The sequence below is a fragment of the Lissotriton helveticus genome, chromosome 9, assembly GCF_964261635.1.
Source record: "Lissotriton helveticus chromosome 9, aLisHel1.1, whole genome shotgun sequence".
Lineage (NCBI taxonomy): Eukaryota > Metazoa > Chordata > Amphibia > Caudata > Salamandridae > Lissotriton > Lissotriton helveticus.
The window spans coordinates 553,463,078-553,481,631 of record NC_136070.1 but is presented as its reverse complement, the minus strand read 5'-3'; the positions used below and the strand labels follow the sequence as shown (position 1 = coordinate 553,481,631).

At 40.3% G+C, this 18,554-nt stretch overlaps 1 protein-coding gene across 2 annotated transcripts in view; it reads right to left on the bottom strand.

Annotated features, from left to right (window-relative positions):
• LOC144781546 (solute carrier family 22 member 6-A-like) overlaps window positions 1-18,554 on the bottom strand; it is a 451,615-nt gene that overhangs the window by 334,704 nt on the left and 98,357 nt on the right. For both annotated transcript variants that reach the window (XR_013601010.1, XM_078660450.1), the window contains exon 2: window positions 8,241-8,344. Coding sequence is in view for 1 of the 2 variants with exons in the window: in XM_078660450.1 (XP_078516576.1) it covers window positions 8,241-8,344 (104 nt within the window). In the remaining variant the exon portion in view is untranslated. The remainder of the gene's footprint in view (window positions 1-8,240; window positions 8,345-18,554) is intronic.

Here is an 18,554-nt window from a genome sequence, read left to right as displayed (position 1 = left end):
GTACTTTACTTGCCTCTTTCTACCATTCTCTTGCTTCTTTCCAAACCTCTGTTGCTTCTTTCAGCAATTCTCATGCCTCTTTTTGCCCTTCTCTTGCTTGTTTCTGTACCTGTCTTGTGTGTTTCTGCACTTCTGGTACCTCTTTCTGTACCTCACTTGCTTCTTTCTGCACCCCTCTTGCCTCTTTCTGCACCCCTCTTTTCTCTTTCTGCACCTCTCTTGCCTTTCTGCACCCCTGTTCCCTCTTTATGCACCTTCCCTGCCTGTTTCTGCACCTCTCTTGCCTCTTTCTGTACCTCTGTTGCTTCTATCTTCACTTCTCTTGCTACTTTCTGCACCCCTCCTGCATCTTTCTGTACCTATCTTGCCTCTTTGTGCACATCTCCTACCTTTTTATCACCCCTCTTGCCTCTTTTTGCACATCTATTAGTTCTTTCTGCACTGCTCTTGTTTCTTTCTGCACCTCACTTGCCTCTTTCTGCACTTCTCTTGCTTCTTTCTACACCTCTGTTGCTTCTTTCAGCAATTTTCTTGCCACTTTCTGTACTTCTCTTGCTTGTTTTTGCACCTTTCTTTCATCTTTTAGCACCTCTGTTGCTTCTTTCTGCACCTCTCTTGCCTCTTTTTACAACCCTGTTCCCTCTTTCTGCACCTTCCCTGCCTGTTTCTGCACCTCTCTTGCCTCTTTCTGTACCTCTGTTGCTTCTTTCTTCACTTCTCTTCCTTTTTCTGCACCTCTCTTGCTTTTTTGTGCACCTCTCCTACCTTTTTTTGCAGCCCTCTTGCCTCTTTTTGCACATCTATTGGTTCTTTTTGCACTGCTTTTGCTTCTTACTGCACCTCCCTTGTCTCTTTCTGCCCTTGTCTTGCGTCTTTCTATACCTCTGTTGCTTCTTTCTGTACTTTTCTTGTCTCTTTCTGCACCCTTTGAGCCTCTTTTAGCACCTCTATTGCTTCTTTCTGCACTTCTCTTCCTTTTTTGTGCACCCCTCCTGCCTCTTCTGTACCTCCTTGCCTCTTTATGCACCTTTCCTACCTATTTATGAAATTCTCTTGCTCCTTTCTATACCCTTCGTGCCTCTTTCAACACATCTGTTGGTTTTTTCTGCATTGCTCTTGCTTCTATCCGCTACTCTCTTACACATTTCTGCACCCTTCCTGCCTCTTACTGCACTGCTCTTGCTTCTTTCTGTACCTCACTTGCGTCTTTCTGCACTGAGAAGTGAACATGTTAGTCTGTTATTTTGATTGAAATGGATAGTGGAGGGATAAAAGAGTAAATGATTTTTTTAAGGTCCTAGCAGTAGGAGGAGGCTTTTGGATGAGTAAAAGGAGTTTTGGACGGGAGGAGTTAGAGGAAAGAGTTTAGAAAGGTTTGTTTTAGGGGATCAGTATAGTAAAAGAGGTGTCAGATGATTCAAGGCGGGGTAGAGTAGGAGAGAGTCTAGAAAGGGTTATTTTGGGGATCATAGTAGTGGTATGGGATTTGGGATAAATAAGAGAGTGGTAAGTGCACACACCTGCCAGCCCTTCCATTTTCTACATATTAGTCACCCCTAAGGTAGTCCCGTGGTACCTCTGTGGGCAGGGTGCATTGTAGGTGAAAGGTAGGACATGCCCTGATATGTGTGGCATGTCCTGACAGTGAAATACTGCCAATTTCGTTTTTCACTATTGCAAGGCTATCTGTTCCCATAGGGCAGTATGGATAGTTTGTTAATAACATCTTATAAACATAACTGACCCTAGCAACAAGAGAGAAAAGTAACGATCAGTATGCCTGAACTCAATGTTAAAGTGCATCTTTTAGTGAGGGTGATTTTTACATTCTGTGTTTGAAAATACCCCTTTTAAAAAGTAGGTACTTTCTTACCTAACCATCCCATGTTCCTCTGCTAGCTTTGTGTATTGCAGGTCTGGATTTTGGATGACAGGGGCTGGAGAGGAACAGCGGCTCCAGGATTCCGATGAGTCAGGGCTGGGCTGAATTGGCCTGGTCTGTATTTGGAGTGGTGGGAGGAGTAGCATCTTCACCTGAATAGGGCTGTGCCTGCCTTCCACAATGACGGCTCCACCCCCCTGTGGTGTGTCTGACAATGGAAGTTGTCGTGCACTTGCAAAGTGCCCCACAGTTCCTGTTTTGGCTGGGTACAGCCACTCTCTGCCTTCAGAGAACAAAGGATTGTTGGGTACAAAAAGAGGGGCCCATACCCCAGACTTTTAGATCACTTCTGGGAATCAAGAGAAACCTTTGCCAAGAAGAAGAGCCGGATAATCTGACAAGGAATACTGCCCCTGTGCTGTTTGCTGTCTGGGGTTGGCCTGCAGTGGCTGCTTGCTGCCAAGGAAAGGTGAAAAGGACTTTGCTGTTTGCTTTGCCGTCTTGAGGAAGATCTGCAAGGGCTTGGAACTGAGCTTGCTTCCTATTCTGAAGTCTCAGGGACACAAAGACTTCACCACCAGCCTGAATTTCCCTGCTGGGGAATTCCAGCCTGCAAAGAGGTGCCTGCTCCTGTTTAGGACCTCTGGAGACTGTTTGGGGCTGGGAGCTGGAAAATCGATGCAACATTGAAGAAGTGTGATGCATCCGTACCTGTTTCCGACGCATTGCTAAACAAACCATCACAGCGCCTGCCGCAGCTCGATAAATCACCTCTTGGTGCATCAGGCCTAATGATCTCCGAAGTCTGAGATTACTGCACCAATTCCGATGCAAGCATGCTGTGCGGCGGCACAAAACCACGCATCGTACTGGTTTGACGCAGCGCATCGAGGTACCAAGACTGTTGCATCATTGGGAGCCGCAGTAAGAAACAGACGCATCAACTCCCCACGCAGTAAGGAATTGACACATCACCTCCCCTGCGCTGCAGTAAGGAACCATCGCATCACTTCCTCTGAGTGTAAGGAACCGATGCATCACCTTCCCTGTGGCCATTTTGTTTGTTTTGCTTGACGCATCTAAGGTACTTTTGAGAAAAGTGTCACATTTACAACTTGCATTCAACTGAACTATTTCTACCATTTGAAAGCCTTATTTTTAGAACTGTATTGCGGATTCTTGTCCATGCTCTTGTGTTGGTTTAAACAAAGATTACTTGTTTTTCTAAACTGATGTGGCGTCCATTTGTAGTGTTTTCACTGTGTTACTGTATGGGTTCACAAATGCTTTACACACTGCCTCTGAGATTAGCCTGTCTGCTCGTGCCAAGCTACCAAGGAGGTGAGCAGGGGTTATTTTAGGAGTGTATCCCCCTTACCCTGACTAGAAGCAAGGGTCCCTATTTGGACAAAGGTAACTACTTCTGCCAACTAGAGACTCCCATTTCTAACATTGTCTGGACTTGCATTTGTGATTTACATAGTGATTGGTGTACACTACTAGTGAGTGCAGACCATTACGCGACCACATACATTTTGGTAGATTTTTTTCATTGGAATTTCTTTTGCATCTTGAGAACTGCCAATTTTCACCATGAGCAAAGCAGCATCCATTGCATCTGTGGATATTGAATTTGAAGAAGAGAGGGTTGGTACCTACACTGTGCCACATCTCAAATCTGTCTCATCAGAAAGGAGGAATACCAAAAGGCGCTGAGGGCCTGTTTGTAATCTAGGAATGCCAGTGAGTATTCAGAAGAGCCTATGGTGGAGGGAGAGAATTTAGATGGGCAAAAGTAGGGGCCATTACGCCCAACAGGGGGGAAAGCGCCTTCCAAGGAGGGCAGCAGTGTTTCTTCAAAGGGCCGTCTCCAGAGGAGTTGGAGGACAGGGAAAGCATCAGGGCGCATGAAATGGAGCTTGCTAAACTCAATCTTTGTTAATGTGGTTGCAGCCAGTCAGATATTATCCTTAGATCTGATGGCTCTGTGCATTCTCTGCAACATGATATATACATACATTTTGAACCTAAATTTTGCAAAACCTATTAAATAGAATTACAGCAAATCACTAAAAGAATGCTTTTTGGACCAAAATCTAACTTTCTGCCAAATTTGGTGTAATTCAGTTCAGCCGTTTTTGCTGTAGCCGTGCCAAATTCTCAAATGGAAAACGGCATGTGAAAAACTTGTTTGGGACATCCCCCATTTTTGCTTGGCCCCTGCCTTATGGATCACCCCAAAACTTTCCAGGAAGGATCTGAGGTGGATAACCTTTTTTTAAACATTTTATGAAGATTCTTGAAATGGTAACAATGGGCCTGATTTAGATTTCGGCAGATGGGTTACCCCGTCACAACAGTGATGCATATCCCATCCACCAAAATCTAAATCCTATCATATCCTATGGGGTTTATATTTCTTCGGATGAGATAACCATCTCCATTATGAATGAGTAACCCATCTACCAAAAACTAAATCAGTCCCAAAGTTATTTGAAAACAAAAAAATATTACCCACCACTGGGTAATTACATGTATCTCCCTCTCTATATATAAAACCCATTTTCCCCATGCAATTTCCAGGAGGAAATTCAGACAGAGATATAGAAAAATATGGCTGAACAGAATTACACTAAATTTACCATTGACTGGCCACAACATGGACATGTTGTGGCTTGCATTACAGAACTTTAGGGCATGGTCCTCACTGAAATGCATTGTAGTGGAAGCCTGTTTTTGAGGAACTAAAAAAAGAGCACAGATAATGGGGAATAAAAGGTTTTAATCTGAATATAAATTGTTTGTTGGTAGTACCATACTTACTTTAGGAATTGTGGTGTATTCTAAAGTCATTTTTATCCTGTGCAAAATGCTGATCCTCTGCTGTGATTTGATTTACCATGCTTGAGAGAAAACTGTTTAATCTTATGAGTTTCTCATAGAGGATAAGGAAAGTGCCCCTGAAGCTAAAATGAGAGCATATTTTATGTAAATTCACATTATCTTCCTCAGCCATGTGATAATCAAGTCTGACATTATGTGCACTTCCAATGGCAGCAGCATGTCAGTAGATTTCCCAGTGCTCTACTGGAATATCCCAATGTGTTCTAATGAATTAGTAGAGTGCTAACATTCCTATTTATGATCAAAGTATGAGACATCTAAATCCATTTTGATTGAATTGAAGCTGTAGACATTAAAACATTTCCTTTATACATTTTCAAAATCAGTGGGTTCATTTGTCATAGAAAGTATGATTACTGATGTATAAAGCAAAATGTGGACATATTTTTTTATGAATTCTCAAATATCTTCCTTATCCATTTCAATGCAATATTCAGACATGCAGACTTAAACATGTACTTTCAACACAAGCAGCAGACTGTCAGTTAACTCATTGGTGTTCAACTGCAAGATTACCATGGTGTTCTAATGAGCAAGTAGAGTGCTAACATTCTGTATGTATAACAAAAGTGGGCCACACTTCTGTCATAAATACTGAATTTTAGTTGTTTATTATAAAGATGAGACAGAGCTGAGGGGGCAGTGGCAGCAGCAAGATGGACGTGTCAGCACACCAGACCAGGAAGGGAGGGGGTAGGGGTACACACACAGAGAACAGGGGGCAGGGGAAGCAACAAAGGCCAGGTGAGAGGTAGCATTAAAATAGATCAGGGATGGAGGGGACATGGGTACTGCTCTGACAATGGAGGGCATGGGGAAGGGAGTAGCTGCAGAAGCAGCAAGATTGCCATGCGGTGAAGGTGAGGAAGGCAGTGGTAACATGACAGACCACATAGGCCAGGCTGGAGGGCAGAGACAGTACAATGGACCATAGAGTGTAGGAGAATAACATTTGATATATCATCAGTGATGTCATCAATGATATGATTTAACATGTCATGAGTGATATGTGAGGCTATAAGCAGTGCAGGGCTGGGGTGCAAGCCATAGTTACCTCATTAAGCTGTATGTGGTGAATTTAACCTTTGGGTTTGCAGTTAATTTCTAGTTTTTTTATGTAAGCTAAAATAATTTACCACACTTTTTTGTAAGTAGTTTGTTATTAAACATTAAACAGCAGATCTGCATTTACATCTTCACCATTGACAGAATGTTACATTAACAGTCTCACATCGGGCAACAATGTGTACAGTATACTGCAGTCATACACATATCGTGACTTTTACACCTCCTCTTCAGATTCCCGGTCAATTGCTAGGGGGGGGGGGAATAAGTTCCCTCTATAGGCATTCTATGTACCCCATACTCTCTCCCATTTCTTGGGGCACCCTCTGTGTATATATGTGGCTTTTTCTGCCACCATAATCATGACCATGTCCCTGCACCAAATCCTCTAGAACTGGGGCTTGTATCACCCCCTACTTCTGGGCAATATTTTGTTGGGCTGTGATCATCCCTGTTGTTGCCCTGTTTTGACCATCGTGGTTCAGATCCGTTGGTTCCTATATGTTCAAAAGACAACGCTTGGGTTCAGGTGGGACTGGGCTGGCGCTGACCTCTGTGATGGTGTTCATTACGGCTGTCCAGTATAGTTTATTGACTGGGAAATACCACAGAGTGTGATAGAAGGTGCCTATGTCGTTGCATTGAAGCATGCAGCGTTGGTCCGTCGTGGCTTTCCCTATTTTGCATAACGCCACTCTTGTGAATTACATCCTACGCAGTATTTTAAGTTGTACCAGGCATAATTTGGAGGACAACGCCACCACCCTGGGTGATTCCAGTGCTTCCTGTCAGTGTCATCCAGTTCCCCCACCTCTTCCTGACATTTAGCCCGCAGTGTTAACATGGGGTCCATTTGATTATTAATGATTTTCTGATATGTAAGGGAGATTGCTTTCTTGTCTAAATGGTCCGTTATTAGCCGGTCCTCTAAAGGGGAGGCTTCAGGGAGAGTCTCCTCTGCTGGAATAGCAGCTTCCAGCACGTGTTTTACCTGCATGTACCAGAACATCTCAGTGGGAGCCATCTCATATTGTTCCTGCAGGTGAGCAAATGTAACGCCCTTCCCCCCCCTTACAGAGGTCACCCAACCGGGAGATCCCTATTAGATCCCACTTTTGGAACCCCTTGCTCCTGCCCAGACTGTCTAGCTTGTGGGTATCCCATAACGGGGTGTGTTGTGTAATTTACCATACTTAACTATAATGTCACGTTAGCCATTTAAAAAAATTAATTTATGGGGTTTAATTTAAGGAAAGATGGTACTTCCATACCTAACCATAGCATCTCTCTAACCTTTGTTGTTCCAATGAATTTCAGTTTTTTTTATCATATTCAACCTACACCCCTACTGCACAAGTGCAGCCAGAGGTTGGCCAAACCCACTCCTGGAAAGTGGCCATCTCAATGCAGCCTTCCCTCTGTGGTCAGATTGTTGCCAATCCCTCCTTCTACCTGCCTTACGCTCTCTGTCTGCATGCCCCTGCCCCCTTCCTCCTGCCCTTGGTGGTCAGATTTCTACCCCAGTCACCATTCATTCTGCCTTTTATCCACCATCTGCATGACTCTGTCCCCTCTAGCTGGAATTCTATGGTCCATTGTTCTGCCACTCTCCTCCATTCCTTAGCCCCACTGTCCTGCATGTGCATTACCCTGCTGTCACAGTTCATAGAGTGGCAGCAAGAGCAGTTCAATTGTAAAATGTAAAAAGTATATTTTGAACCTAGCTGCTGATATTTTAAAAGAGCACATTTAGAGTAATTTCCAGGAGTGAAATATGTGCACTGCAACAAAAACAACTCATAGTTGTTAGGAGGCACCATTTCGCAGGAGAAAATGTCAGTCTGGAGGCTTAACAATATCACATTTCAAGATCTGTTGTCTCCACACTGAAGCTTGGAGGCAATATGCAGTTGGGATACTGGGCTCTTCTGCTTCCTATTGTACCTGTTATCTCCCTGAAGGACTAATGCTGGGAGCTCAAAAGCGGAACCACCAAGCCCTGCTTCTGTCTGTAGGTTCAGCTGAGCTTGGGCCCTGCTTTCTTTTAACACATTATTTGCTGATCATTATAAAATTATTAATTCCCAGTATGGTGTATGTTGTGGATCAATTTGTGCTGACCTGCACTTCAAGTTAGACTCTTCCTTTTGGGTTGGGGCCAACAAGGATTATCACATGGTTGGTCCACTTTCAGGGAACACATATCATTACACGTACTAACAAAACAATAATGCTATGGAATGTAACTAAAGTAACTATATGTTGCTCAGTTTATTTCAAGCATTTCCATCCGTCTCTATGTTGTTGTCTAAGGTTAAGCACATACTGCATTAGAGTAACATTACATACAAGAGAGCATTAATGCGAAATTAGGATTATGAGAACTCACCTGTCTGAAAGAAGTCCAATCACGGCCCCTCCCACAAGCACGCCTGTCATGTAAATTGACAGGGCTAGCTGCTTCAGTGGATGCTGCTCACACACCAGATTCCACTGTGAAGGAGAAACACTTTGTTGAAATTATCCTTCAGAGGTCAGTTGTTTATCATCTTTCTCATGATAGAAGTAAAATGCTTCAATTTAATAGTTGATTAACCATGTTGCTGCCTTTGCTAATTGTATCCTCAAGGCTTAATCATGTCACCCATGCTTTTCAACATATACATGAAATCATTACCAGATCTGATCAATGGTTTTGACTTCACCTCCTATACCTATACAGATGACACACAGATACTTTTGAAATTGGAAGCCCCAAAGGTCATTGAAACATCAACAATCTCCAGCTGCCTCCGGGCCATTGACCAATGGATGACAAAGAATCACTTTAAATTGAATACCTTCAAAACCACAATACTCACCTGGTGTGACTAGGAATCCCATGACCCTTTCTGCGCCTGGCCCGACGACCTAGGAACACCCAAAAAAATATCTAAGGAGGTAAGAAACCTTGGAATTACCATGGATGCCAAGGTGCCACTAAATGCACAGGTGTGTAGTCAAATCAAGCTTTTTCACAATAAAATCACTGCAACATATCTTTCTACACCTAGGATTCCCCCACAAGGTTCAAGCTACCATGTCTCTTGTCCTATCAAAACTTGATTACCCTAATGGTCTGTCTCACGGCTCACCTTTTTCAACTCTGAGAATATTGCAGTGAATTGAGAATGGTGCCAGTAGATTCCTCCTACATGTAAAGTCAGCAGCATACATCTCCCCTGCCTTATGGGCTCTACACTGGTTGTCAGATGCCATAAGACCCACCTTCGAGCTGCTTTGTATTGCACACAAAGCAATACATGGCAATGGACCACTATTCATTAGGAACAAAATCAATAAATACATGCAACAAAGGAACCTACACTCAAGAATGGCTGTCTGCTTCATAATTCCTACATACAAGGGAAAAACCATGGGTGGAACATCTTTCTCTGTTGAAGTAGCCAAACTATCCACAAAGGAAAGATCTACTGACAACCATCTCAGCTGAAGAAGATTAATCTAGAGCTGGTTCTTGCCCACATGACAGGTATACCCACAACAAAATAGTGCACCACAGCAGTGTACTCAGGCATGACAAACTATGCTTCTGACAGTACGGAGATGTGTTTGTCATTATACATGTGTCAATATACATTGAACTATGCTTTCTGTTATGGGCAGAACTATTTATATAATAGGAAAAATAAATCTTCCACGTCTAGATACAAATGTATATCAGACCATGTCATATATCTTACTTCTGTGTACATATAGGTGCATGTATAGAGGAGTTTGTGCCCGCTACTAAAGCTTTGAGGAAAGTTGTATATATATATATATATATATATATATATATATATATATATATATATATATCCGTTTCCCTTCCTCCGAAAGAACCGGGACACTCGAACTGTGATGCAATGCAGGGTCAGAGGGTTCCCTGCCAATTATAAGGATTTCACAGAACGCTTCCAAAGTAGCGCGATGCACTCTTCTCCAGCACATTCACCATTCAAATTACCAGAAGTTCATGTTTCATATGCCATAATTTATTTCCAGCATGACAAACAATGGAACCAGCCCAACGCGTTTCACCGAACACTCGGCTTGATATATATATATATATACACCAATTACAGTTATTTGAACAAAAAGTAATTTGCATAATTCACCACAAGATAATTGCATACTTCACCACAAGATAATTGTGCACATCAGACCCTATAGATAATGCTGCTTCCATATAGGTATTTCTATAGAGAGGTTTCCTCCAGCCACTCAGACTTTACTGAGTGAGTAAGTAAGTAAATTCTTTATTGTTCAGTTAATTAAAACCATTACAATATAAAGCATTCAGCGACATATAAAACAAAACTTTTGGGGCTGTAATAAAGGAATAATAAATAGAAGAAGGAAAAGGGAAGGAGATATATAAAAGCATACTGAGTGGCATGTGTAGATATGTATACGTTAATGTCATTGTTGTTATACAAACAAAACACTCTCTTCAACCTTTGTCCCTTTCCTTCTCTCTCTGACTCATCCCAAAATCTTCTGACTAGTAGGAACTCCCAAACATCTTTCTCACATTTCCCCCTCCTTTTTTAACAGCTTAGCTGCTGAGGCTTTCCCCACTGTGCTTTTTTTTTATAAAGTGCTGTGCAAAAAAAACATATTTACTTTGTAAAAATGCTACCAACAAAAGGTTTGCAGTTCTAAGATCACTATCTCCCCACCTTTCCTTTTAGAAACGAGCAGAATTGTAAAAGATTTTTTTTTAACACAGTTATTGCATTTTTCTAAGCAGCGGCTAAAAGTAATAAACCATTAGGTCCATCAGACCAACTCTTTGAAGGAATAAATATATATATATATATATATAAATATATATATATATATATATATATATATATATAAATATATATATATATATATATATATATATATATATATCGTAAGCATGTAACTCCATCCACTTCCACCAAAACTTCGGCGGCGAAGAAGGAGAAGCGAACCACTTCTTTTAGGCAAGATGTTTTATTTCAACCTTTTCAGCAGCAGTCAACAGATGACGCGTTTCGGGCTCATTAATTGGAACCAAAAAATTGAACATAGATACATCTATCTACGTCATATGATCCCTGGTTTGGCATTATTAATCTAGTATTCACTAGTAAACAGCCCATTTAGATTATTCTCTGTCTCTTCAGGGTCACCCCAAGAATATTCGGTTGCCCATCTAGTCCTGATGAAGACTCGCCCGGCCCAGGCATAATCCACCGTGTGGCCACTAGTCGAGTCGAAACGTCGACGCTTATTACTGATTATTGACCTGGACCATTATTATTTCTGCTTTATGTGCACAGGATGTACTAGTCACAACTTGTCTTTTAAAAAATTCTGAATGATGTGTTGCTACATTAATATATGGTCAGGTCTTGATATGGGGATGATTATTGATCCTTGTTTTTGAAATATACAAATGTTTTTATGTCACGCTCTTTGCCAATTTCCTTCTTTTCTTCTGCATCACTAAATCCACTTAACTTTTCTATTTGTGCACGCTCTGATTGGGGCAACCCTTTGACCCTGTATTACTTGTAAATATACAAAAATAATATTACGAGGATTAGTGGTAAGAGAATAAATTCATCACCACTGGTTATGTATTTTGGCTGTTTTTCGTTTCATGATTACTCTATCATGTGAAATATAAAATGTTGAACTAATTGTTACTTTGGAACTAACAGTCCATTGGACCATTGTTTTTTGGTAGCGTTTCGGGCTCAGGCGCCCTTGATCACATCATCATATAAATATATACATACATATATATATATATATATATATATATTCACTGAAAAAACCATAGGTTATAGACCATATATAGTTAGGAATTAGCATTTAGAAAACCTTATTTTACTCACACAAAACCATTGAAATTCCATATATAGTTAGTTCCACTAACTATATATCGCGCACCCGCAATCCACTGCTGATGATGTCACATATTACATCATTCATGACATGGTCAGTGACATCACTGATGACATCACTGATGACATCTCAAATGACATCACTGATGACATCATCTAGTGTCTGTGTGTTTTTGTAAAGTTTAAATACGTTTTACATATTGAAGAATGAGTGCATGTATGGAAGACTGAGTGTGTGTGTGGCTGGCTGGGAGGTGTGTGACTCTGTGCATATCAATGTGTACTTGTATCAGTGATTGTATAAGAGAGTAAGTATGTGTTAGTATATGTGTGAAAAGTATGGTGTTCTGTGTTTAACTATAGATGAGGAAATCGAAGTGTGATTGATTCTTCACAGGACTGACTAGGTGTATGAGTGCATATGATAGTGTTGTAATAATGAGTGACTGTATGTATGAGTGATTGTATGGGTGAATGAGTGAATGTGTGTGTAGACGTAGGAATCAGTGAGTGCGTATGTAGTAACTGGTATTGGTGTGTCATGATGTCATCAGTGATGTCATTTGAGATGTCATCAGTGATGTCATCAGTGATGTCATCAGTGATGTCACTGAAGTATGGTGTTCTGTGTTTAACTGTATAGATGAGGAAATGGAAGTGTGATTGATTCTTTACAGGACTGACTTGGTGTGTGAGTAACTCCATGGATGAGTGGCAGTGTGTGACTGTCTGCATAGGTGTATGAGTGCATATGATAGTGTTGTAATAATGAGTGACTGTATGTATGAGTGATTGTATGGGTGAATGAGTGAATGTGTGTGTAGACGTAGGAATCAGTGAGTGCGTATGTAGTAACTGGTATTGGTGTGTCATGATGTCATCAGTGATGTCATTTGAGATGTCATCAGTGATGTCATCAGTGATGTCATTTGAGATGTCATCAGTGATGTCATCAGTGATGTCACTGACCATGTCATGAATGATGTAATATGTGACATCATCAGCAGTGGATTGCGGGTGCGCGATATATAGTTAGTGCAACTAACTATATATGGAATTTCAATGGTTTTGTGTGAGTAAAATAAGGTTTTCTAAATGCTAATTCCTAACTATATATGGTCTATAACCTATGGTTTTTTCAGTGAATTTTCAAGGTTTTGTAAATGCTAATTCCTAACTATATATGGTCTATAACCTATGGTTTTTTCAGTGAATTTCATTGGTTTTTTAACAGCTAATATCTGTAGCTGTAAAATGTATTCTTCTTTAAATCCCAAAATATATTTTATATGTTTATTAATAATTTAAAAAAAAAAAAAAAAATTTCTTCGCTCCCGCTTCGCGAATCGGGAAGCTTCCCGTTAGCTGACCTTGATGCCGCGAAATAGACCGCGAGCCGGTAAACGTTCCTTTACCGCAACTGCCGCGTTAGAAAACAACATCGTGACGCCTCCCGTCCGCATGACGTTTCGCGTTGTCGCGTGATACGTCATATGACGTGCTACGTTAGCGAACTGGTACGCGAACCGAGGCGCAAAGCGCAGGTTCCTGGAAGCAAACCGGGAGGCGGCGCAAAGCGCGTAACGTAAACACAGCAGGTCATGTGACTTGGTAATAACACTTTTCATTGGTTCATTTCACTTTTGGTTTCCTAATGATGTAAGACTAGGTCATATAATCTAAAATGAACACTTTTCATTGGTTGAGAACTATTGTTTTTCCCAAATGATGAAAATCCCTCCTTCTTTCCTCACTCTGACTTTCATCATTGTGAGAGAAAGACCCTTTGTTACCAGTGAGCAATGGCTTCTTTAGTAGCTTCAGCTGGTGCTTCCCCACCACCTCCACCACATCCAAGGAAGAGAGGACCACCTGCTGAAGTTATAATTCAGCAAGAAGAGGAAGAAGAGGAAGAGGAGGAAGAGCACGAAGAGAGGCAGTTTTTGCCTGAGGAGCCCAGGACGTCTCACCGGAAAGAAAACTTCATTTGGCAATTTTTTAAAATTCCCAAAGGTCAGAAAAAAGTAAATGCAAGATACGTAACTTGCCTTATATGTCAAGATAGACTGTCCAGAGGGACCGAGAAAAAATACAGTTTCGGAAACTACACAATGCATCGCCATATGACTAGGTGGCATCCTAACAACTACAGTGCTGCACAGTTTCGTAACGACCTAGATAATCTCCCTATTATGGCCAGAAGATCTGTTGTACCGGAAGTAACGGGACCAGAGGGCAGGGAGATGGTGCCAAATATACAAATGAGATTTGGTGAAGTAAAACAAGTCTGCGTACATTGCAGTGGATTCATTTGCTACAGAGAAAGTAGCATCGCTCTGATCAACAGAGCTATTGACAATCATATGCAAGTTTGTACGAAACGCCCCAAATAATAAATTCTTTTTTTTTTTTGTTGCTCCAGTTGAGCCCTTTACAATGAATCGTTTTCGTCCCCCCCCCGAAAAAAACCCCCAAAAAATATAAAACCGTTCAGAAAAATTCAAAAAAAGTAAAAAAATGTTCAGAAAAATAATTAAAAAAATATAAAACAACAAAAACAATTAAAAAAAAGTTATTTTCAGAACTACCTCCCCGTTATTAAAAAATTGGTACAATATTTGGAACTGTGCCAACCTCTATTTCTCTTAGTTCGCTTCCCAGTTCGCTCGCCGGTACGCGAACCGGGAGCGAACCCCCAAATTGTTTTTTTTTAAAAAGAACAGTAAGTATAAGGGAAGGAAACAGACAGTTATGTTAAAAGAAAGACAGCTATAGGGGAGTAAACTAGAGATACTATTACCCGTAATCCACTGCTGATGATGTCACATATTACATCATTCATGACATGGTCAGTGACATCAGCAGAGGATTGCGGGTAACAGTATCCCTAGTTTACTCCCTATAGCTGTCTTTCTTTTAACATAACTGTCTGTTTCCTTCCCTTATACTTACTGTTCTTTTAAAAAAATATTTTTTAGATCAGTCAGAAACAGTGAAAGTAATGAAATATAAAAGACTACGTAGAATATGAGCACTGTATGCAACAACTTTGACACTTACAGAAGCCTCACCTTCTCCATGCCTCCTACACAGTTCTACATGTACATCATAAATGCAAACAGAACAGAATTAATTATACATGTTAAATGGTTTATTTTTGCTGTTCTCAGAATGTATCAAATTTCACTAAAACAGTGACTTGAAGGTATTCATCATATAACAGCGGGAAAAAAAAACACAATCAAAATGATTGTGTTTAAAAAACCCATACAACATAACAAATCAGAATTCAGAACTCCTTAAAGTTAACTTACTTTCCATGACGGCGAAGGATGTCCTATGAACAGCTTACACTCTGTTGTGCTGTTATTACTTTCAACCCGCCACTTTCTGAAAGAAAACCTCCATCGTTTTCAAAAACATGTTACATACAATAAATGACTTCTCGCTCTCTACCACACGTTTCCACAAGGCCAAATCGTGTCTGAGCCATTTATAACTCTTAGAATTCTTTTAAGCCAATCCCGTCATGTTGTATTTCCGCAACTTTCACAATTAAAATGTTGAAGATCATTTTCCCAATCCTGGACTAGTAATATCTTCCCCTTCTTGCTCAATCATGTTCTACATTTCCTATCACACTGATACTGCTTACTATGAAGCAGACTTACACTACCTTTATGACTAGTACAATTATTTAATTCTCTACATCACTTTTAATCACAAAGCAATGTAAAACAGTAGACAGCATTGCAGACTTACATTCCCTCTACTCCATGTTTTGATTGGCTGCTTCAATTAGCTTATAAAAAGAAACAGTTTTTCTGAACTCATTCAAAGTGCACGTATTTCTCCATGACGTCCAGTGTTATGGTAAGAAGTTATGTCTCTGTACTACACTTATCCTCAAGGCCAAATTGTGTAGGAGCCATTAGAACTTCTTGAAATTCCTCAGAGCACATCCCGAGATTCTTTCCCTAAAATTTTGGTTTTAAAAACACCAGGTAAGAGTTTTTAAGGTCATACGGCAATTTTTTTTTGAAAATTAAAACAGAATCATTGCAGAATGACCAGCCATTTCTACACTTTAAATAAGCTGTGTAATGTCCTGATGTTATTGAAGGACCATCATGATATATAATTGCTACAGTTACAAAAGTCCTTCCTGATATTGACAACTGTGAAGCCACAACATTTTTTATTAAAGTTGTCAATTTTGTTCCATCAGGCCTACATCGTTGGAACATTAAAATGACATACTGGCCATATGTTCGTATAAATAATGTGGACATCATTTCAGATTTACATTGGCTACACTCCATGTTGTGATCAGCTGCTTTTACTAGCTTATTAAAAGAGACTGATTTACTGTCTGGCAAAGTTAAATATATAAATCTTTCTGAGTCTACACTAGTAGTACTTGATACCCTACAGTTCTCGCAGTCATGCTGCCATTGATAAGAAAGCCCAAACAGGTGATCTACATCTACACCTTCATCATGCAATACATCAAGCATATACATTAAAAACTCCTGACAATCTTGCTGACTATTTTGAGAGAATTGTGTTTGGCCTGAACATCTGTCTAACAGATTTCGAATTTCAGACGCACTTTCTATGTTTGTTCTATCAGTGCTACATTTCTCTAACACAGAATTTAACAAACTGCAAAATCTTTGATCAGAATTGACCACAATCTCTTCTTTTACATTTTCTAGAGAAAACAAAACATTAACCACTACATTAGCATAGCAGTTGACACCAGAACTGTTTTCAAATTGAAAACCAACAACATCTTCAACAGAATCCTTTTTGTTTCTGCTTATAATTTCAGGTTCATCGACTTTTCGTCTTTTTGCTACAACCTCCCCAGTATTGGTCACATTTCTTCATTTCCGGCCTACCACACGTTTCTCAAACAAAGGATACTGAGGCAAATGTGGCGCATACTCTCTTCTTAACCTATTGTATTCCTTAACACAATCTAGATCCGCACAAATGTTTGTGACATCACACTCAATCAAGTACAATCCCGATAAAGTTCTAACTCGTGACAATGCCACATATGCCATACCCTCCTTGAACACAGAACTGCCAATATTCACCAATGCACAGTCTACACTTAAACCTTGTGATTTATGGATTGTCACCGCATATGCCAAGCAAACAGGAAACTGCTTACGACGAACATATAAGTCTTTTACAAGCAAAAATCTAGCAGAACAACGACCAATTAGCTGTACTTCCTCAATGCCATCAAATTTAATTTTTAAAAATTCAATTCCATCTCTATTTCTGTATTTCACAAAATCAACAACATTACCCATTGATCCATTTACCAGACCTCTTTCAACATGTAAATTCCTTCTTAAAATTATACGGCAGAGTCTTTTCAAAACCTGCAGTTTTAGATATACTCTTCTCTAATGAATCCAATTTTGTTTTCAGATTCTCAGACAAAATAATTGTTGATCCCATATGCTCTACTCTGTCAATATCTTCCAGTTTCACAATCTCTTGCTTTTCTAAATGCAACATTTTGTTGTTGAATTTGGCACATTCTGCAAGAGTTGGCATCAAACATATTCCAGATTTTTTCTCAGTAATTTTCTGAAAAATATTCTCAGGCACAACATCTTGGTCTGGATATAAATTTGTCAGTAATCGTGCATGTAAAGCTTCTTTCCCATGCTCGGTCACTTTTCCAATTCTAACATCTTGTAGAATAGTCTTGTAAACTTCATCCTTTGCCTGACGCATATTTTCATGCAGTTCAGCATAATTGAAGTTTAACCATATATTGACGTTGCCAATGCTCCCTAAGCACTTCCTGGTATCTTCATGCGTGAGCATTTTGAACACTGGTTGCCCTTTCACTGGTGTCAGCTGCAGAATATCTCCGAAAACAATGATGTGTTTGCCACCAAATAACACATCATACTCTGTTTTGAGAACTTCTTGCATTCTCAAATGCACAAAGGCAAGCATGATATTGGAAACCATGCTTACTTCGTCAATGATAAGAAGTTTCATTTTCCTCAAGACTCTTGAAACTTCAAAACAAGCATCTCCAGATAGCTTGTGATATTCTAATTTGTTGTCATGCTCCACTGGCAGCATCAGTAAACGATGTAAAGTAATCCCTTTAATGTTATGTGCTGCCAGTCCAGTTGGAGCGGTGACAACACAAGACAGCGATGACTCTGTCCTTTCCTGCAAATAACATGAAATTGCTTTAATAAGGAAACTTTTTCCAGTTCCCGCTTCTCCACTCACGTACAGTCGGACAGGCTTCAACGACGTACATGAGCACTCTTTCTTGTCATGACTTAATCCATGATCAATTTGCATGGTAAGTTCGTCATATATTTTCCTCTGCTCAACGTTGAGTTGTCTTTCCAACTCTTCTAAGTTAACCGCATCCTCCTGAGCATGTGCCATGGCTCTTTCCACTTCATTCATAGCAGTGGCAGCTTCATTTTCGATAACAGGTCCTCCTAGTGGATCCTGACTCAATGAAGCAGAACTCTGACTGTCCTGAGAACTGTCTCTGGCAATCTCGGCTGCAATCGTTGCTTCCTGCTCAATTTCCACATTCAACATTTCTACATATTTGGGAAAAGCAGGACATTCTATGGTCTCCTTGGCAGCATTGAAAGAGTCTTCGTAACAAAGGAAATCTCCAAGCAGTTCCTCTTCTGCACGCCAAGGCTTAAAAAGTTGCAAAAGTGCTAAATAGAAAAACTCCTTTTTTTCAGGAGATTCGCCACTCAATTTTC